Raw genomic sequence first — 23057 nt, forward strand, 5'->3', positions numbered from 1 at the left:
TCTGGTATTCCCATCTCTTTCAGAATTTTCCACAGTTTATTGTGACCCACACAGTCAAAGGCTTTGGCATAGTCAATAAAGCAGAAATAGTTGTTTTTCTGGAACTCTCTTGCTTTTTCGATGATCCAGCAGATGTTGGCAATTTGATCTCTGGTTCCTCTTCCTTTTCTAAAACCAGCTTGAACATCAGGAAGTTCACGGTTCATGTATTGCTGAAGCCTGGCTTGGAGAATTTTGGGCATTACTTTACTAGCATGTGAGATGAGTGCAATTGTGCAGTAGTTTGAGCATTCTTTGGCATTGCCTTTCTTTGGGATTGGAATGAAAACTGACCTTTTCCAGTCCTGTGGCCACTGCTAAGTTTTCCAAAGCAAAAACAATACCCAGCTGTGAATGTGACTGGTGATAGAAGCAAGGTCCGATGCTGTAAAGAGCAGTATTGCATAGGAACCTGGAATGTCAGGTCCATGAATCAAGGCAAATTGGAAGTGGTCAAACAAGAGATGGCAAGAGTGAATGTTGACATTCTAGGAATCAGCGAACTAAAATGGACTGGAATGGGTGAATTTAACTCAGATGACCATTATATCTACTACTATGGGCAGGAATCCCTCAGAAGAAATGGAGTAGCCATCATGGTCAACAAAAGAGTCTGAAATGCAGTACTTGGATGCAGTCTCAAAAATGACAGAATGATCACTTCATTTCCAAGGCAAACCATCCAATATCACAGTAATCCAAGTCTATGCCCCAACCAGTAACGCTGAAGAAGCTGAACGGTTCTATGAAGACCTACAAGACCTTTTAGAACTAACACCCAAAAAAGATGTCCTTTTCATTATAGAGGACTGGAATGCAAAAGTAGGAAGTCAAGAAGCATCTGGAGTAGCAAAGGAAACCAATTTATCAGCTTGCTCATTACCATAAGTCTTGGGGCCAGGAAGTAAACAATGTGCTCGAATATGTGTAATATAAATGGGAGAACTGCAGTTTCTAAAAACAGATTGTAGTTCAAAAAAGAGTTGTTAAATAATAGGTTGATTGGAGTTTATCGTGGAGGTTTCTATGTTTTTTAATACAAAAACTGAATATATAGAGTCAGAGACTATATTAATGGGGAAAGGATGTAGGCAAATAACTTGAATAAGAGCATATAATTTATTTTGTTGAGCAGAATGAAATTTAGTATAAAAGACTTTATATTCCTTAAGAGACCAGACTGAAGCTTTGGCGTTTTTAGTCCCATCTCTATTAAAAAACCTCAGCCTGTGGTATAGGCTGGGAGCTGGTAACGTGAGAAATAATAAATTCAGTATTTTTGAAGAAATTCCACAGCTTACCACAAGGATAATGAAATGTAATTTCTCCAAAATATTCCAGAAAAGCTATTTGGAAATTGGTAGACGTTTGTCATGTGTTCTCAAATTGAGATTTATTGATAGGTATTACAATTTTATGAGGATCAGAGCTAATTAGAGTTTTAGTCCTATTTCTTCCATTGATAATGATTAGAGCAATTAAATTAAGGTAGGGTGTAAGTGACTTTATTCCCCTAAAACGGGTGTAGATCCATTCTACTGGGTGTTCTTGTTGGGCAAGAAGTCCTGTGGGAGAATGAAGAGAGGGGAGTACAAATAATTCTAGAGGTAAATCTAGTTTGGTGTGAGTAAGAAATTGTTTTTGTAATTTATTTTGCACCAAATAGAGTTCCTCTCGTGCCTCTTGAGAAAGTGAATGAGGGCTATTTAAATCAGGATCTCCTTTTAAAGTATTAAATAGGTTATTCAGTTGATAATTAGCAATGTCTAAAGAATGTCTAATCCAATTTATATCACCTAAGAGCTTTTGAAAATCATTTAAGGTTGATCATTTATCAGTACGGATCTGAGTTAGTTGGGGAGTAATACATTGTCTATTAACAACAAACCCCAAGTAATGGTAAGGTGTAGAGGTTTGAATTTTTTGAGGGGCAATGATTAATCCAGAGTTTTTTAAGCATAGTTGAGCTATATCAAACATGTGTTAAGTTTCTAAGATAGATGGAGCTGAAAACAATGTATCATCCATATAGTGAATAACAAAAAAGTTAGGAAATTGCTTTCTCACAGGCTCAAGGGCTTTGGCTACGTAGTACTGACACATGGTGGGAGAATTCATCATCCCTTGTGGCAGTACAGTTCATTGGTACCATTTATGGGGTCCAGTATGATTAGGATAAGGGAGAGACAAAGCAAATCTCTCTCGGTCTAAAGGGTGTAAAGGTATATTAAAAAAGCAATCTTGTAAATCAATAATAATAATATGCCGATTTTAAGGAATAGTGGTAGGTGATGCACCCATAGGTTTCATAGATGCATTAACTTCTTTAAGGTCTGTTAGGAGACGCCGAAGAATTGATGCTTTTGAACTGTGGTGTTGGAGAAGACTCCTGAGAGTCCCTTGGACTGCAGGGAGATCCAACCAGTCCATTCTGAAGGAGATCAGCCCTGGGTGTTCTTTGGAGGGAATGATGCTAAATCTGAAGCTCCAGTACTTTGGCCACCTCATGCAAAGAGTTGACTCATTGGAAAAGACTGTGATGCTGGGAGGGATTGGGGGCAGGAGGAAAAGGGGACGACAGAGAATGAGATGGCTGGATGGCATCACTGACTCGATGGACGTGAGTTTGAGTGAACTCCGGGAATTGGTGATGGCCAGGGAGGCCTGGCGTGCTGTGATTCATGGGGTCGCAAAGAGTCAGACACGACTGAGTAACTGAACTGAACTGAGGAGATGCCATTTGTTAGATTTTTTTTTTTTTTTTAAATAATGAGAATAGGAGAGTTCCAAGGAGAACAAGATTCCTCAATATGCTTTAATTCTAGTTGTGTATCTGTAAGTTCCTTAGCTGCCTGTAATTTGTCTTTTGTGAGGGGCCACTGCTCTGTCCAAATGGGCTCGTCATTCTTCCAAGTTATATGAGCAGTGGCCTCTAGGAAAAATGTGGAATGTATATCTGAGTTTGCCATCACATAAGTAAGTCCCTTCCTATCAGGTTAAGGGGTGCATCTATCACATAAGGTCTTAGTGTTGCAGATTGGCCTTCTGGTCTCTCACATGGATAAATCTGAGTACTCTGATAAACCTCTTGTACTTTGGTTTGAGAAATCCCTGCAATTTGGCAAGAAATTTTTTGTACAGGCCAGGATTTGGGCCATAAATGTTTGGAAATAATAGTAATATCAGACCCAGTGTCGAGGAGACCAGAAAATCTTTTACCATTAATTTTGATATTTATAGTTGGTCGGGCAAATTCAGATACTAATGATGTCCAAAAGGACTGTTTTTGATATGTACTGCTGAATCCGCCCGTCCGTATATCATTAGAGGAGTTAATAGAAATATAAGGTAAAAGAAGTAATTGAGCAATTTTATCCCCCTTTTTGAATTGTCATAAAATCTGAGATGACATCGTAATTTGAATTTCTCCTCGTTTAAGGAAAGCTGTTATTAAAGTTTGTCAATCATGGGGAATAAAATCTCCAATAGAGGATGTTATAGAATTTAGAAATGCTTTAGTAAAAGGTGAATGTGGGCTGTACATAGTTATAGCTTTTTTAATTTGTTGCATGTGAAGAAGGTTAATACCCTCATAATGAGGTATTATTTGCCCTTGAGCGTCAGGATTTCTAAAAACTGGAAAGGCGGAGAAACCATCGGCTTCAGAGACCTGTGATTGTAAAGCCAGCAATTCAGAGAGCCTCTGTCATGAAGGAGAGTGAGTAGGTATATTATTGTTATTCAGAAAGGTGTTGTTGGTTTTAATGTCAAAAGGTGTCTTAGGGGAGTCATTGCCAGAATCATTAGGTTCTAGCAAGGGAGAAACTTTAGGATTTGTGCCCACTGGCAGGAGAGGAGCACTTGGAGCAACCGGGGCAGGGCTTGTAGGAAAATTCTGAAATATTTTATGTTGTTCTAATTCAAAACTACCTTCATCAGGGAACCAAGGGTTACATTCAGCCACTGTCTGAAGGCAAGCTTCTATTCGCTGACACGAAACTGAAAGTCCCTGAACTTTAAATAAGTGCTGAAGTAAAGTAGAAAAGTGATGGGGCTTTCCAGCCATATTACCCATTTGTTAGTACTTACCGGCCTCAATTGGCCCTTGGGGTCACTCCGTCCAAATCTGCAAAGTGTACCAGGCTCCTGTTCGGGCACCACTTGTTGAGGTCCTTTAATGGACTGGAACCTGGTGGTCCGGAGTTGATGATAAGAAAGTAAAAGAGAGAAAGAGGCTGATATTCCTTGGTTTATGCAGAAAACCAATAAAGTCCTTGATACAGGGCTTGTGTTGCTCCTGAGGGCACCTGTCAGGAAGCATTTAACAGGAGGCTTCCTGTATACTGTTTTGGATCTGTCAGGAGTTCTCTGTTCCTTATTAATTTCTGAATATTCAGGAATTAAGAGGAGAGGCAAGCCTCTCCCGGGGCTGAGGAATCCAGGCATTTCCTTGTTAGTTTTTCAATACAGTGATAAATACCCTCTTCCTTCTTATGAACCATGCGGTAAAAGTGATTGTTTACAACTCTCTCTGTCTCTTTAATATGAATCATGTATGTTTTTTGTAAGTCTTGAATTTTAATCTTTATCTTTGCTGAGAATAACTACCTTGTAAGACAGTATATATGCCCACACCATGTTGGTTAAAACACATTTGCTCCATCAGAGCTTTGGTCCCCGTGTCTTCTCTCTCTCTCTCTCTCTCTTTCAGGCTAATTCTTTGGAGCGCAGAGGCCCTCTGGGTTCACTTTCCTGCCCGGGCTTCTAAGACCCTCGAAAAGGCGCTCTATGCCTTCACCCCATCGAGAGGGTGCCTGAGGTCTTTGTGAACAGAGCAAGCCCTGTGTCAGGGACTTTATTGGTTTTCTGTATAAACCAAGGAATATCAGCCTCTTTCTCCTTTACTTTCTTGTCGTGACTCCGGACCACCAGGTTCCAGTCCATTAAAGGACTTCAATAGGCACCTGGCGCCCTCTCAAGGGGGTGAATGCACAGTGCGCCTTCTCAGGAGGGTCTTAAAAGCCTGGGCAGGAGAATGAGCACGACGGGTTTCTGAGCTCCAGAGAATTAGCCTGAGAGAGAGAGAGAGAAGGAAAAAAAGAAAGACACGGGGCCTCAAGCTCTGATGGAGCAAAGGTGTTTTATTCAACATTGTGTGGGTGTTTATACTGTCTTACAAGGTAGCTATTTTCAGCAGAGATAAATAAAAACTTACAAGTTGTCAAGGAAACATGAGGTCATTGATATGAAAGAGAGGGTTGTAAATAATCACTCTTACCGTATGGTTCATAAAAAGGAAGAAGGTCGTAAATAGTTATTTATCACTGTATGGAAAAACTAAGGAAGGCAATGCATGCATTCCTAAGCCCCGGGAGTAGTTTGCTACTCCACTTAATTCCTGAATATTCAGGAATTAATAAGGGACAGAGGATTCATGACAGATGCAAAACAGCACACAGGAAGCCTCCTGTTAAATGCTTCCTGACAAGAGGGGAATAAGGAGAACATGTATCCCATTTCCATTCTCTTTTCTGTGTATGATTATCTGTATTTTCAACTTCGTCTTTCTGTTCCATTCCATGGAATGAAAATTATCCAGGGATAATTTCTTTTCTAAGTCACTAATTCTCTCTTCAGCTGTCTGATCTGCTGTTTAAACTGTCCATTGGGTTTTTAATTTCAGTGATTATTTCCCAATGTTCTATGTGGTTCTTTTTCAAGTCCCCTGATTGTTTTTGATAGTCTCTTATTCTTTACTCATGTTTTTGATTCCTCTTTTTATTTTACTTTAAACATCTTGAGCATTTAAAAAGTATGTTTGGTCATTCAAATACTTTTAAAGGATCTAATTTTGTTATTTGTTGTTTCTGCCGGGTCTCACTCATGGTGGCTCTCTTCCTCATGGATTTTAAAATTTTGAGCTGAGTGCTTATTATTTTCGTAACCTTAAACTGAAAATCCTGAAAGGCCTATGGAAGGTCTACTTTAGAGAGCAGTTGCTTCTGATGGGCCCCCCAGGGCTCTATTAATATGATACCTTTTAATTTCTCATCTTGAAATTTCCCAGACCATGTGGTAACGTTTTGTTTGTTCTCTCAGATTACTTATTCTACCACATTACTGTAAGAAAATCAATGTACAGGTGGTAGGTTGTTGGAAGTGAATAAAGTAGTCTAAAGAAATTAGCAAGGAAAAAAATGCAATAGTAAAGGGCAGAGGAAGGTAAGTGACTGAGAACAAATGGGCAGAGAAGTAAGCAGAAAACTAAAACAGTCTATTTTTTTTTTTTTTTTGTACAAGAAAAAACAGAGATTCAAGGAAATGGTAGTCTATTCATTGGTTTTTCTGAGTTCTCAGTGCTTATCTTGCTCTTATTTTGTGTGTGTGTGTGTGTGGCTGTGCTGGATCTCTGTTGCAGGGAGCAGGCTTCCTCTAGTTGCAGAGTGCATGCTGCCTAATTGTAGCCTGTGGTCTTAGTTGCCCTGCGGCATATGGGATCTTAGTTCTCCGACCAGGGATCAAACCCCTATCCCCTGAATTGCAAGGCAGATTCTTACCCGGTAGACACAACCAGGGTTTTTACTTTTTGATCAGTGCTTTTCTCCTCTCTGCATCTCCTCCCCACAAAGAAAACAAACCAGTAATAATTGCTCTGCAAGTGTAGTTATTTATGTACCTGTCTATATGTTTAGATTATACATGCTGTGGGCAGAGACCTATAGTATTCATAATAAACCTTTCACATAATAAACCTTTGAATTTCCTCATTCTTACACAGATACTGTTTAAAAGATGTGCTGAAAAGCACATTTCTAACTTTACTTCTGAAACCAGTCATGACTACTGATTCTCTTTGTTGGCTAGGGAGATCTTGTACGAAAACTCAAAGAAGATAAAGCACCCCAAGTAGATGTAGATAAGGCGGTAGCTGAGCTCAAAGCCCGCAAGAGGATTCTGGAAGCAAAGGTGAGTCTTGGATCCTCGGAAAGGAACGTAAGTAGCTATAGAATTGCTCATCTTTACTTAGTCTCTGTGGGTGGGAGAGGCCTAGAAAAAAATTTGAAAGTTGTTCTATCTCTGTTTATCCAGAATGCCCTCTCCTCCTTCTCTACTTGGTAGACTCCTTCCTTTCAATGTGTAATTCAAAATGTCAGCTTTTCTACAACACGTTCCTCCCCCTAACCTACTCCTTCTCCTACCAGACAAAAACCCTAAACTGGTTGTGTTCCATTAATTCCCTGGAAGGCAATTGTGTTCTTCTTGATGAATTCTTTTATATTTACAAATAATGGTTATGCTGTTTTAAAATCTTTTCTTTTAAGGAAAAGTTTTATTCATCCAATACCTGCTCACAAACCTTTCAAATTATCTCACATCACTAAAATGAAATCGTTTGGAGTTTTTTCTTTTTTTGGCCAAGCTGCGCAGCTTGTGACACCTTAGTTCCCCAGCCAGGGGTTGAATTCAGCCCCAGCAGTGAAAGCGTCCAGTCCTAACCACTGGGAAGCCAGAGAATTCCTCATTTGGAGTTTTAAGTCACTATTTCACTACAGTGATCCTCTAAAATTTAGATACTGCTTATCAGTATCTACATCTAAGTAAGCTTAGTTTTATAATCTTGGGAATAGGCATACATTTTCCTAAATAATTAAAAAGGTGTCTTTTCTGTAACTCAGAGGGAAAAACCCCTAAGGTTTCTATTGTTTTAAGGGTATGAAAATCTTGTCTGATAAATTTTGTATTGAATTCTGAGGAATAAAGTAAATTTAGGTGTGTAAAGTGAAATTCCCACTCACTCCTTCAATCACATATTTTCTCTTTAAAATCTCTTACAGGAGCTAGCGTTACAGCCCAAAGATGATGTTGTAGACAGAGCAAAAATGGAAGATACCCTGAAGAGGAGGTTTTTCTATGATCAAGCTTTTGCTATTTATGGAGGTAGGGGATTAATGAAAGAAAAAATGTGTTGTTAGTGGCCTTAATATGGTTCTTAAATGAAAAGCACAACTTGCCAACTGATATCTCTTTGTATCAGGTCATGCAAACCAGAGGATATATATCTTGCATTTATTTATTTAGTCACTCATTTGGTATGATACCAGTTCTTATTTCCTTCTACCCTCCTTATTCTTGAAGATGGCTTTTTTTCCATTAGGACTTAGGGAATTGGAGGGGTAGGCAGTGTTTGATGTATCCATGTACATATCAGACTCTTCTTAAAATCCCAGTGGAGACTTGGGAGTAGTAGAGGGCCATTTGTAGCACTGGCCAACTGCACTGTGCCATTCCCCACAGGGCAGTGATAAACCCTAGTTCCAATATTATTCATTATGGCAACTGCCAGGTGAAAACATTCTTCTTAGCTATGCAGATAAATTTCCACATCCCTTTGAACACTACATGAATTTATATAGACAAATATAATTCACTGATATTTTTTCATAAGTAACGGAGATTATTGCAACAGTATTAAACTTTCAATACTTTGCCACTGAAACTTGATTTGATTTTTAGTCTGAGCAGATCTCTAAATGTTTTATTTCTTGAGGTTTAAATAGTAGCCCAAATACCAAGAATAAATTGGAGAACGGGGTATTGGGCATCATTGTTATTCCACTGAAGCAGCCAGTTATTTTCTCATTTCTATGGCAGAAAACTATAATCTGCTTTTTCATTTTGTTTCTTGCATAAGGAGGAACTTCTTTTTGTTTTTAGGTTTTTCTAATCCTTCTTGAAATTTCAACCTTCACATGCAGAAATAGTAAATGGAATAAGAGCTTTTCAGTTTAAACATCTGTCAGCTAGTTGGAAATAAGACTCTTTAGAATTGGGAGATTTGAAGTGTTGGCTTGAATACATTTTTTGGGAATATGTGAGCCTTTCAGGTTTCTGATGTCTTCTTACTTTGATTTGTTCAGAGTGATAAGGTAGAGTACATTTTCCTCTCATTTTGCAGGTGTTAGTGGTCTTTATGATTTTGGCCCAGTTGGATGTGCTTTAAAAAACAATATTATTCAGACCTGGAGGCAGCATTTTATCCAAGAGGAACAGATCCTGGAGATTGATTGTACCATGCTTACCCCTGAGCCAGTTTTAAAGTAAGATTTCTACTTTGAAGGCTGAAATTCTTTAATTTATATACTTAAGTAACTTTTTGATTAAAAAAATTGCCCATGTTCATTGTGAAAATCTGAAAAATAAAAACAAAATATATACTCATTGCCAACAGATAGCCAATTTAAAATGTGGTATTTATCCTTTTTTTTTTAAGTTTAGGAGTAGCATAGTGTGGTGTTTAGTAGTAGCACAGTGCTTTCTCTCACCTAATATAGGTGAACATTATGTCAATAAGCTTCAAGAGTATTTTTAATGACAGAATAGTATTCTCTGTTACAGATGTGGCATAATTTACTTAGCTGGTGCATAAGTATAGGCGTTTAAGTTTTAGTTTCTGAGTTTTGATGGCACTGAACATCCTAATAGATGAATTTTTTGTATATCCTGGTGATTTCTTTAGTATAAATTCATAGAAGTTCTGGGCAAAGCTATGTACATATTTTAAATTAAATACTGCTATTTGTATTGACGTTTCAATGCAGAAATTTAGATTCTTCCTACCAACATTGTTGAAAGCAGGTCAGGATTTCATTTCAGGATATGAAACTAAAAGAGGAATTGTTACTATTTTTCATCATTTCATTTAATATTGCCTGTTAAAGAGCTAATTTTTGCTATTTATAAACTTTAAAGTGAAAGTGTTAGTCTCTCAGTCATGTCTGACTCTTTGCAACCCTATGGACTGTATAGCCTACCAGGCTTCTCTATCCATGGAATTCTCCAGGTAAGAATACTGGAGTGAGTAGCCATTCCCTTCTTCATGGGATCTTCCCAGCCCAGTGATTGAACTCAGGTCTCTAGTATTGCAGGCAGATTCTTTACCATCTGAGTCACCAGAGGAGCCTTTTGTATACTTTAGGCTCTCTCTCAATAATGCAGGCAATTAAAATAAGTTGAATTCTTAATGATAGATCTAAAAGATCAAGACAACCTATTCTTAGCTACTTGCTCCACTAATAGGAGCCACATAGTGATAATACCAGTGTCCCTACAGGTTTCAGTGGCAGAAAACTCTTTAAGGTTCAGTGTCTATTTGAATTCTCACAAATTCTTGGCTAGTCAAATTCCCCATGGCTTTGGCTTTTGCTTGGATCACTAATAATAATGGGATAGGCATGGAGTAACTGATACTGAAAAGTAGCACAGACCTTGACAATTTGTGAAAAAGTATAATCTAGTTAATATTTTTTTTCGTAAGGGAAGGGAGAACTTGGGGAGCAGGTAGGAATAGATTTAAGGAAGAATTTTCTTTGGCATATGTTTTTATCTACCATGGGATATTCCGTAATAGATAAGGGAGCTTTAATCTGTCAGACACAGATGTAAGCTATGGATAAATATATAGATGGCAGATTGTCTTAAAAGGTAAAATTTATGAGTTAAGCTGTATGAAAATGACTAATTGACTTGGTATTAACTTAGGACTTCTGGCCATGTAGACAAATTTGCTGACTTCATGGTGAAAGATTTAAAAAATGGAGAGTGTTTCCGTGCTGACCATCTATTGAAAGGTATGGCTTTTCATCTCAGGTAAACATCTTTTCAAGTAGGATTGATCAAAGCAAAGGGTTTGGATTAAACATTTCTCTTAAGTTTTTACATTTTTTTTCTTGGGACATAATATACAAAGAATAAAGTGCACAGATCTTAGTATATAGAACAAGTCCCTTATTGAAAAAGAAGAAATATATATATGTACACACACACACACACACACATATACAGATAATTAGAAATTCTAAGTCACCGAAAGAATCAAGAGAGTATCATGACTGTCTCTGTAAAATCAGCCATAGGATTCATATAAATTAAGAACATTATCCTTGGGTTCATTTTTTCACCTGCCCAATGTTGAACTCAAAAGTACATTGTCCTTTTTTCTCATTGATTAAAATTGACATGTACAACACTATTCTTGCAGCTCATTTACAGAAATTGATGTCTGATAAGAAGTGTTCTGCTGAGAAGAAATCAGAGATGGAAAGTGTCTTGGCCCAGGTAAGTACTTGAGAGACGTTATCATGATAACCCAGGTAGGTGCTGTCTTTCTTTTCAGCATTTGATGACTTGAATTCCATGTTGTGCTGACCTGGTCACAATAGTAAAGAAGGAGAGCTTACCTTCTGTCCTTCATATCATCTGTTTTTGTGTTTTTATTTTCTCTGTTAGCGTTTTATAGTTAACCCTTTATTTCTGCCAAACTAGCAAGTCAGTGTAAATAGAAATGAAATTAGTTTTCTCTCCTCAGGAACCAGTTTTCTGGATTTAATAGCAAAAATCAGGACAATGTCTAGGATGGATAGTGTTCAGTGTGCAGATTTGGGGCAGACATCTGTGTGAGGCTGTCTCATCAGCCACTTGATCTACTTCTGATTGGACTGTCCATGACTATGTGCTGTTCTTAGAACCTGATGGAGCAGGCCCCTGCTTTTCCTGTAGACCTTTAGTTTTGTATTTAAGTTGACAAGTTTTAGGGAAGGCGTTGAGATCATCTATTCTGACTTTTAGCAAATGCAGAAATACCTTCTATATCAGAAGTAGTTCTTACCCTTTTTGGGGGGCCACAAACTGCATTAAAAATTGATGAATATTGCACACCTTTGCCCCAGGAGGATCACATGCCTGTATGTGAATGTTGCTGATTTCTAACCTCATTTATCCTTTTAAGCAAAGTATTTCTCCAGCACCATGTTTGATCATGAAATCCACCACAGCTCATCTCTTAAATTTTATTTATTTCCTTGGATGAGAAAAAAAAAACAACCAATGCTTTTTTTTTTTTTCATCCAAGAAATAAGATTTTCTTTACCTTGTGTATGAATAAGTAAGGCTGAGTGTAGAACCAGCACCCCAAAAAGATGTCCTTTTCATTATAGGGGACTGAAATGCAAAAATAGGAAGTCAAGAGATACCTGGAGTAATACGCAAATTTGGCCTTGGAGTACAAAATGAAGCAGAGCAAAGGCTAACAGAGTTTTGCCAAGAGAACGCACTGTTCATAGCAAACACCCTCTTCCAACGTAAGAGAAGACTACACATGGACGTCACCAGATGGCCAATACTGAAATCAGATTGATATATTCTTTGCAGCCAAAGATGGAGGAGCTCTTTACAGTCAGCAAAAACAAGATTGGGAGCTGACTGTGGCTCAGATCATGAACTCCTTATTGCCAAATTCAAACTTAAATTGAAGAAAGTAGGGAAAACCACTAGACCATTCAGGTATGACCTAAATCAAATCCATTATGATTATACAGTGGAAGTGACAAATAGATTCAAGGGATTAGATCTGATAGACAGAGTGCCTGATGAACTATGGACAGAGATTTGTGACAGTACAGGAGACAGGGATCAAGACCGTACCCAAGAAAATGAAATGCAAAAAGGCAAAATGGTTGTCTGAGGAGGCCTGACAAATAGCTGAGAAAAGAAGAGAAGCAAAAGGCAAAGGAGAAAAGGAAAGATATACCCATTTGAATGCAGAATTCCAAAGAATAGCAAGGAAAGATAAGAAAACCTTCCTCAGTGATCAGTGCAAAGAAATAGAGGAAAATAATAGAATGGGAAAGACTACAGATCTCTTCTAGAGAAGAAAATGGCAACCCACTCCAGTATTCTTGCCTAGAGAATCCCATGAACAGAGGAGCCTGGTGGGCTGCTGTCCATAGGGTTGCACAGAGTCGGACAAGACTGAAGTGACTTAGCAGCAGCAGCAGCAGAGATCTCTTCAAGAAAATCAAAGATACCAAGGGAACATATCATGCAAAGATGGGCACAATAAAGGACAGAAATGGTATGGACCTAACAGAAGCAGAAGATATTAAGAAGAGGTGGCAAGAATACACAGAAGAACTGTACAAAAAAGATCTTCATGACCCAGATAACCACAGTGGCGTGACCACTCACCTAGAGCCAGACAACCTGGAATGCGAAGTCAAGTGGGCCTTAGGAAGCATCACTACGAACAAAGCTAGTGGAGGTGTTGGAATTCCAGTTGAACTATTTCATATCCTAAAAGATGATGCTCTGAAAGTGCTGCCCTCAGTATGCCAGCAAGTTTGGAAAACTCAGCAGTGGCCACAGGACTGGAAAAGGTCAGTTTTCATTCCAATCCCAAAGAAAGGCAATGCCAAAGAATGTTCAAACTGCTCAAAATTCTTCAAGCCAGGCCTCAACAGTATGTGAACCATGAACTTCCAGATACTCAAGCTGGTTTTAGAAAAGGCAGAGGAACCAGAGATCAAACTGCCAATGTCTGCTGGATCATCAAAAAAGCAAGAGAGTTCCAGAAAAACATCTACTTCTGCTTTATTGACTATGCCAAAGCCTTTGACTGTGTGGACCACAACAAACTCTGGAAAATTATAAGGGGTGGGAATACCAGACCACCTGACCTGCCTCCTGAGAAACCTGTATGCAGATCAAGAAGCACAGTTAGAACTGGACATGGAACAACAGACTGGTTGCAAATCAGAAAAGGAGTACATGAATGAAGGCTGTATATTGTCACCCTGCTTATTTAACTTATATGCAGAGTACATCATGCCAAATGCTGGGGTGGATGAAGCACAAACTGGAATCAGGATTGCCGAGAGAAATAATCAATAACCTCAGACATGCAGATGACACCACCTTTATGGCAGAAAGTGAAGAACTAAAGAGCCTCTTGATGAAAGTGAAAGAGGAGAGTGAAAAAGTTGGCTTAAAGCTTAACATTCAGAAAACTATGATCATGGCATCTGGTGAAATCACTTCATGGCAAATAGATGGGGAAACAATGAAAACAGTGACAGACTTTGTTTTCTTGGGCTCCAAAATCACTGAAGATGGTGACTGCAACCTTGAAATTAAAAGATGCTTGTTCCTTGGAAGAAAAGCTATGAGCAACCTAGGCAGCATATTAAAAGCAGAGACATTACGTTGCCAAAAAAGGTCCATCTAGTCAAAACTATGGTTTTTCCAGTAGTCATGTATGGATTTGAGAGCTGGACTGTAAAGAAAGCTGAGCGCCAAAGAATTGATGCTTTTGAACTGTGATGTTGGAGTAGACTCTTCAGAATCCCTTGGACTGCAAGGAAATCCAACCAGTCAATCGTAGTCGTGAATATTCATTGGAATATTGGAATATTGGAATGTTGGAATCCAGTCGTGAATATTCATTGGAAGGACTGATGGTGAAGCTGAAACTCCAATACTTTGGCCACCTGATGCGAAGAACTGACTCACTAGAAAAGACCCTGATGCTGGGAAGGACTGAAGGCGGGAAGAGAAGGGGATGACAGAAGGTGAGATGGCTGGATGGCATCAGTTTGAGTAAGGTCCATCAGTTTGATGGACATAAGTTTGAGTAAGGTCCGGGAGTTGGTGATTTACAGGGAAGCCTGGTGTGCTGTAGTCCATGGGGTTGCAAAGAGTCGGACATGACTGAGCGACTAAACTGAGGACCCCGTAACACTGCTTTCCTGATGGAAATTACTGGACACTTCTCCACTGTTGCCTTGAGTTTTTTAAACCTACTGATTTTCCTCTGCAGTATCTGGCTTTCCCAACATTAGGTGAGAAATTTTCTCCTTCATCATTTAAATTGAAAAACTTCTTAATCTGGCTATTGATTCATCTGCCAATTTATTTTGGGCCATATGAAGTATTTTTATTCCTTTTTTGAAACTCATTTCTTCCACATTGTTGCTTATGGCTTAGAAAATGAATTCTTGTACTTTGATACTGTTACGGCCACACCCTCATTTCTCATTTCCTTCCTTTTCCAAAGACATGACCCTTACTAGAAAGAAGACATGAAAAGCACCTCAGATTACACCTAAATTATTCTCTTTTGCATTCAGGATTTTAGATTTATTAGGGATTTTGTGTGTATGTGTCTTTGATCTTAACAGCTTCGTTCATTTCCAAATAAATTGTCTGAAACAGGAAGTAGTTGTTTTGTTAAGTCAGAATTTATAGTTTGAGCACTGACTTTCTGTTTCATCAGGTACATGTTCCAGAAAAACAGTTTGGATTTTGATTTTGATTGCCATATCATATATGTGTGTGATATCTCATATACACACACACAGTCGACCCTTGAACAGCATGGTTTGAACTTTGCAAGTCCATGTACACTGTGATGTGTTCCAGTAGTAAATTCTACAGTACTACACAGTTTTTAGGTGGTTGAATCTGCAGATACAGAATAACTGTGGATAGACAGGGCTGGCTGTAAGTTACATTTGTTGTTCAAGGAGTGAAGTGTTAGAAACCCATGGAGGTGGCCTGATACTGAAATGGCCCCAAAGGATTTCCTGGGCAGAGGCCCATCTGTTGCTTCAGCATATAATAGCATTTTCTGCATCTGTTAATGCTTGTGATTCCTTCTCAGCTTTATGAAGCATGATATTAATAGTTTATCTAAAAGGTATTGATTCACTCTTTGTGGCTAAGAAACGAGGTAAAGTCTGTTCTCCCCATTTTACAGATAAGCAAACAGGCTCAGAGAGGTTAGGGAGGAACTTGATCCTGAATCACACAACCTATCCATGGTGGAGTTGGGCAATTTACCCAGTATTTTCTGATCCTGAGTGGCCATAAATCATTAGTTGATTTATCTAATTATTTTTATTAGATGTTTTTTAAGTTTTAAATATTCTTTACTATTAGATGGTTTGTCATAGTCATTCGAGGTTTTTGAATTGGAGATCGTATATCATTTTAGAGGGTTTGGCATTGATCATCAATGTATAGGATGTGCAGTGCACTGGGAAATGCAGAAGTGAATAAGACACAGCTTCTGCCTTCAAGCTTCTCCCATAATGTCTAACGGAGAAGGCAGTGACACCCCACTCCAGTACTCTTGCCTGGAAAATCCCATGGATGGAGGAGCCTGGAAGGCTGCAGTCCGTGGGGTCGCTGAGGGTCGGACACGACTGAGCGACTTCACTTTCACTTTTCACTTTCATGCATTGGAGAAGGAAATGGCAACCCACTCCAGTGTTCTTGCCTGGAGAATCCCAGGGACAGGGGAGCCTGGTGGGCTGCCGTCTATGGGGTTGCACAGAGTCAGACACGACTGAAGTGACTTAGCAGCTTAGCAGCATAATGTCTAATGGGAGAGGAGTTACATGGATATTTAATTAATAGACAGGGAAGTGCACCTGACTCTTAAGTATACAGAGTAGTAAAATTCATTGTGTAAAGTTATTTGCATGATTCTTGCCAACCAATAACTATTATAATTGAAAAGAGATATTTTGCCTTATCTTTCATTGTGAAATGGTACACGTTTTTAGGTCAGTCCTACAAAGACACTCTATTTCTCTGTTGGTGAATGTAAGCTATGTAAGTTGGGTATGGTTTTAATATAGATATCTTGAAGATTAGGTTAATCTGATATTTTTATTTTGGGTGAATTTTAATGGTGGGTGGGGTTTTAATATAATATTTTATTGTTATGCCTTATTTTTTCTCAGTCTCTTACACTAATCATTTTCTTGATGTATTCTTTAGCTTGATAACTATGGACAGCAAGAACTTGCAGATCTTTTTGTAAACTATAATGTAAAATCTCCCACTACTGGAAATGATCTTTCCCCTCCAGTGCCTTTTAACTTAATGTTTAAGACCTTCATTGGACCTGGAGGAAACATGCCTGGGTATGTATCATTTATTGTTTATGTAATATTATTATAACTACTTGTAATAAAAGGTAAATATTAATATCAACCATGAAGGAAAATGTTTGAAAAATGAGTAGGAAGTACAGACAAATATATTAAGGAGAAATAATGATATATTTTAAAATTTTATTTCCTCTAATTCTTCCTAAGTATAATTTTTTTTTTTTTTTAGTATATATTGTCATTTGGGGGAGGGCATAAATACAGAAGTCTGTAATCATCACTTCTTATAGTTATTACTGCATAGGGCAGGAGAGAGTGTTGAAGATTGATTTTGAAGGCTATTGAACTTGTTGAGGGAGACTTTAGAAACCATTCAGTGTAGGTCACACTGCCCGGTGGGACTTTCTGCAGTGGTGGAGATAGTCTGTAAGCTGTTCCTGTCCAATATGGTAGCGACTAACCACTACCATGTGGCCGATGAGCATTTGAAATGGGGCTAGTGCTTCTGGGGAACTGAACTTCTAAACTTATTTATTTATTTTTTGGCCATGCCACATGGCATGTGGGATCTTAGTTCCCCAACCAGCAGTGGAACCTGTGGCCCCTGTGGTGGAACAGAGTCTTAATCACTAGACGTGTGGCTAGTGGCCTACCCTATTGGACAGGCTACGTTTAGCATGTTGATTCATTAAAAGGTGGTTTTTGCAGATAAGAGTAGAAAACCTGTAACAGTTTGCAGTATGATCCAGAATTTATATGTCCAGAGTCTTTGTTCATTGTTAGCAAACTTAGTCAAAGTATTCCATTTCGTAGCCTCAGATATTTTTCTCATGGTCTCATTTTAGGGTAAGACAGGATAGGTTTTGCTAGATAAAGCTAGGTCATGTTTCCTGGAGTAGAGAGTAAAGAATAACAAAAATGAACTGTGACAGTGTATTATTGGAGTAAGACAGTGGGCTGATTCAGGATATTTTGTGGAAAGAGGCAAAGGATGAGCCTTTCATTTTGTTAATATAGAGTCATAAAATGGGCCATGACCTCTGACCTGCTTTCCCACTGCTGTGAATTTATCTAAGGAAAGAATTCAAAAGGAAAGGAAGGTATACTTATCAAGAGTGTATTAATTAATGATAGAAGATAGTGGAACAAAACAGCAAAAATGTTGTTCAGTAAAGTTCTTGGTGAAAAAATAAAAAACAGCTAGTTTTAATATGTCCTTAACTATTCTTGCTTTAAAAGAGGATTTTAAAAGATAATTCAAGATAACCTGTGCTCTGAAAGAGGTTTGTAACATCTAATTCTTGCTCTGTGTCTTTAAGCAATAACATAGTGGGATTTTATTATGAATGTGAAAATAAATGTGACTACTTTGCCCAAAAAAAAAAAAGAGTATATAAATTGAAAGTAAAAATGACCTTTTCATCCAGTAATTTGAGGACTGCTTAATAAATTATAGTAGTTTATTTTAGTAGAATACAACTGTTAAGAAAATTTTACTGCTTTTTATAAAATGGAAAAGCATAAAAGAAAGAATTCATAATTTAGTACATTCTACTTAATAAATATGCAGAGTAACTGTAACTATGCTTATATTTGGATAAAAACCAAAAAATAAAAAGAATTGGTATATTAGAATGAGAAGAAGGTAAAATTTTATTTTTTGTTTTAAAATTTTTTTCTATAAAACGTTTCTTTTGAAGTAGGTTCTTGAGACTGCTCTCTTATGTGATATTTTGCACAGAATATTTTCTGTGAAATTGAAAAGAAAGCAATGGCTATAATGATATATTTGAGTGACTGTGTCTTTTTAAAATGTGGAGAAAATCAGAAGCAGCCTTGGGCTGAAAGTACAAACTACTACAAAGATTTGATCATTCTGGATTTCCCTGTTTCTTTGTGTCTCTGGGTACAAAGAAGAAAATGATATGAAAAGCCTTGAAAATTGCCTGCCGTGGTGTAATGGTTTTGTTGAGTGAGTTCTGATGTTAATTGTCAGCCTGTACTGGCTTTTTTTTATTAATAGTTCCACGGTTATGCTTCGATGTGGGTTAACAGCAGAGGGATGCTTAACTTCATTTTTAAAAGGATCTAAAATTGTCATCTGCCTCCAAAGTAAGTGAGAATCAGGAGAATATCCGAAGAATATCCGAAGTTTTAGAGACATCATGAGAGAAGTCATCTTTGATTCACTGGAGTGATGGAATAAAATGACATTTCTAACAGTGGTGTTTCCATACCAATCACCTGATACCTTCTCTGTTACCTGTGTGAGAATAGAAAATATCTATTTCTAAAACATTTTTAGGGCCCATACAGCTTTGTGTGAATAGTATATTTAGGACTTTTAGGAATTGTATCTAGAATTTCAGATTTATTGGGAAACATGATTTCTTCCTTTGTAACAGACTGATTTGTTTAAATTTATAGATATTTGAGACCAGAAACTGCACAGGGGATTTTCCTGAATTTCAAACGGCTTTTGGAATTCAACCAAGGAAAGTTGCCTTTTGCTGCTGCCCAGATTGGAAATTCTTTCAGAAATGAGATCTCCCCTCGATCTGGACTGATCAGAGTCAGGTACCACCCATGGTGTTCTGCTGGTGAAATTAGTGAGTGACTTTTGCATTGAAGTGGAAACAAAGGCTTGCTGATTTGAAACAGCTTTCTTCTTTCTTACATCATTGTTTAATTTATTTTGGTTGCACTGGGTCTTCGTTGCTGCTCACGGGCTTTCTCGAGTTGCGGCAAGCAGGGGCTGCTCTTTGTTGCGGTACACAGACTTCTCACTGGGGCGGCTTCTCCTGTGGCAGAGCACCGGCTCTAGGGTGCATGCTCAGGAGTTGTAGCGCCCAGGCTTAGTTGTTCCCCGCCACTTGGAATCTTCCTGGACCAGGGATCAAACCCGTGTCCCCTGCATTGGCAGGCAGATTTTTATCCACTGTACCACCAGGAAAGTCCTTTCTTACATGATTATATCTTTCTTTTTATCCTCCAAAAAAGTTTGTTTTATGTTTGTTACCTTCAGTTGTAGTCTCTGGGATGATGGGCAGCTTTGAGCGACTGTGTGGTTTGAACGGAAAGGGTGAATAGCTGACGTTTCACATCTGCTGCAAAATGATCTTTTCCCCTTGTTCATGTTCTGTTTTGAGGATGGTAAGATCTTGATTGTCGACGCAGGCATTTCCTGGAAGTGGTGGTGGAGATGAGAGTAGGGTGAGGAAGAAGGAGGTGAGGGTTATGGCAGGAGGGCCATCCCAGGCATCCAGGACAGACAGTGTTACTGGTGTTGGGCTGAGGGTGTTTCAGTAGCCAGTTGGTATTCCTCCACAAATTTGGGGCACCTTTATGACAGAAAGTCCAGCTAGCAAGCTTGCTTCTGTCTTCTCTAGTTTAGACAGTCTCTTGTCTCTATTCCAATAACCTCCCTTTGTCAGTGTATCCAAGAATGTGCAGGAAGACATCTTGGCACTGCTGAGTTATGTTTTTCTCATTATGAGTTAGCTATTTATGACTTAGGTTTTTTGCAATTTCTATACATTTTCTTCCTGATATTTTAAGGTAATAAATTTCATATAAAAATGGGCTATGTTGGTAAATTTCACTTTCTTAGACTCCACAGTATTTTCCACAGCCCCAGCAGCTGTTCTTTTCTTGTCATGCTGTGCTTAGTCTCTCAGTCGTGCCCGACTCTTTGTGACCCCATGGAGTGTAGCCCGCCAGGCTCCTCTGTCCATGGGGATACTCCAGGCAAGAATACTGGAGTGGGTTGCCATGCCCTCCTCTAAGGGATCTTCCTAACCCAGGAATCGAACTGGGATCTCCTGCATTGCAGGCGGATTCTTTACCAACTGAACTACAGTTCTTACTTGCTGTAATTACAAGCATCAAGCATAGCATATCCCGCCTATAATTATCAGAGCGTGCAAAGCCCCTGCCTAATCTTGTGAGTCCTGGTGACACCCTCTGAGGAGATGCTCCTATGTTCTCACCAGACTTTATCTTCAGGCCTGTAGTCCCTTCAGCTGAATGGTCTAGAAAAGGGAGAGTTCATGAGGAAGGAGCTTGTACAACTTAAGTAGAATGGGGAGGACCCGCTGAGCCTTGCTGCAAAATGAAAAGTAGTCCTAAATTTTAACTGGTATTGTAACATTGAAAAACTTGTCAGACTTGAATTTGTCTTATTTCTCAGTCTCTGGGTTTCTTCATGTCTTTTTTCCTTTTGCTTTTGGAAAAGGAAGTGTCTGCAAGCATGCTTTCAGATTACTGAGTAAGCTGTCTGAGACTGAGCTTGTCTAAAGCCAGTGTTTTGGAGAGGATTTACATCAAAGAGAGTAACCGTTGGATGATTATAAAGGACCATGAAGTAAGGCAAAACTTGGAGCCTATGGAATAGAAAGTGATAAACAGGGAAAGCAGTTTAGACAAATGGTCCCAGGAGTTAATGGAGGAAAGTCCAATGGGGCTTCCTGCCATTTTATTCCCTAGTTTTCTGGATTTTGGTTGATTTTGTCATGTGCATCTGCAGGATCCTGGGTGGAAATCCATTCATCCTTCACAAGTCAGTATCTCCATGGTTTTTATTCCATGGTAGGACTAGGACCCAGAGAAGGCAATGGCACCCCACTCCAGTACTCTTGCCTGGAAAATCCCATGGATGGAGGAGCCGGTAGGCTGCAGTCCATGGGGTCGCTAAGAGTCAGACACGATTGAGCGACTTCCCTTTCACTTTTCACTTTCATGCATTGGAGAAGGAAATGGCAACCCACTCCAGTGTTCTTGCCTGGAGAATTCCAGGGACGGGGGAGCCTGGTGGACTGCCATCTGTGGGGTTGCACAGAGTCTGACATGACTGAAGCGACTTGGCGGCGGCGGCAGCAGCAGGGCTACAGCTTGTTTAATGTTACAGCTTCTTCTTGACCTAGAGTTGGCAGGTGGTTAAGTCTTTGTATAGCTGTGATCCCTTTGGTTTAGGTGGGGAGTATCATTTGTTCATATGAAATTTTTTTTAATTAAATTTCATTTTGATTGTCTGGCTCTGTCTTCTAGTCTGATGACTATTTTGTCTCCACAGTTCCAGGTAGAGTCTCTGAACTCAAAGACAAGAGACAGCTGATACAGTCAGTGTTTGTGTTGATTTCCATCTCCTGTCTGTGAGCTTGGATTAATTGACAGAACAGATGGAAAGACTTTGGCAGCTGATTATTTGGGGATTCTGGGCAGGGTCCTTATATTGATCTGCCCTTCATTTTAAGTGTTCTCTTGCTGCTGTCCTGGTTGGAAGCTTTGTGAGGACAGACATCAAGCTTCTCTGTCTGTCTCTCATTTCTGTGCTTGCAGAAGATGTTTGATAGCTTTTGAAAGGCAATTAAGGTATAGGTGCTGCTGGACTGAATAAGAGATGACATTAAAAAGTAAAAGTAAAAAAGAAATCAAAGCTCTTTTGCAATGCATTTCATGTATTTTTAGGACCCATTTAAGCAATTTTTCATTACTTCTAAAACATCTGAGATAATCATGGAAGTGCCCTAGTAAATTGTGTGTGTGTGTTTTAAAGAAGAGGGGTTTGATTTTGACTCATAAAATTAACTTAAAACATTCCCCCCCAATAGCTACTAAATTGCCATTCAGGGAAATCTTTTTGGGAAACCATTACTATGTGCATATTTATCTCATCATTATGCAGTTTGCTTGATGTTAGCTTGTTCAATTCATGCTGTGTCCTCTGCCTTGAATAACACATCATTTAGGAAGCTGTTACTCTAAAGACACCAGCTGTATGGTGCCATTATCAGTCATTTACTTGTTCAGAGCAATAAAAAGGAAGAAATCAGACTATTATAAAAGCTAAATTCACTTTTAATTCCCATTCTTTGAAAAGTAAGTATCAGGCACTTCATTTAGTGTACATTAGTAAAGACTTGCCAATGCTTTAAAGAAAATCATTTTATTTGGAAGGCACTATGCAGTATCTCATTTTGTGTGTGTGTCTGACATTTGCTCAGATTCTCTTAATTTTATTTTTTAAAAATTGTTTTTTGATGTGGACTATTTTTAAAGCCTTTATTGAATTTGTTACATTATTGTTTCTGTTTTATGTTCTGGTTTTTCGGCCAGGAGGCATGTGGGATCAAGATCAAGATCACTCCCAACCAGGGAGTGAACCCACATCCCTGCATTGAAAAGCAAAGTCTTAACCACTGGATCACCAGGGAAGTTCCTGGGTTTTCCTAATTTAAAAAAAAACTGTATCAATCTGTTCCTTAACAACTATTTTCCGTATCATTCTGT

At 38.7% G+C, this 23057-nt stretch overlaps 1 protein-coding gene across 1 annotated transcript in view; it reads left to right on the forward strand.

The window, feature by feature from the left end:
- The window catches only part of GARS1 (glycyl-tRNA synthetase 1), a 53285-nt gene that overhangs the window by 10766 nt on the left and 19462 nt on the right, over window positions 1–23057 (forward strand). Inside the window, exons 2-8 of the mRNA XM_005889147.2 lie at window positions 6904–7005; window positions 7875–7977; window positions 8996–9137; window positions 10579–10667; window positions 11078–11154; window positions 16657–16802; window positions 19197–19346. Of these exons, the coding sequence (XP_005889209.2) occupies window positions 6904–7005; window positions 7875–7977; window positions 8996–9137; window positions 10579–10667; window positions 11078–11154; window positions 16657–16802; window positions 19197–19346 (809 nt within the window). The remainder of the gene's footprint in view (window positions 1–6903; window positions 7006–7874; window positions 7978–8995; window positions 9138–10578; window positions 10668–11077; window positions 11155–16656; window positions 16803–19196; window positions 19347–23057) is intronic.

Source organism: Bos mutus, chromosome 4 (genome assembly GCF_027580195.1).
Source record: "Bos mutus isolate GX-2022 chromosome 4, NWIPB_WYAK_1.1, whole genome shotgun sequence".
Lineage (NCBI taxonomy): Eukaryota > Metazoa > Chordata > Mammalia > Artiodactyla > Bovidae > Bos > Bos mutus.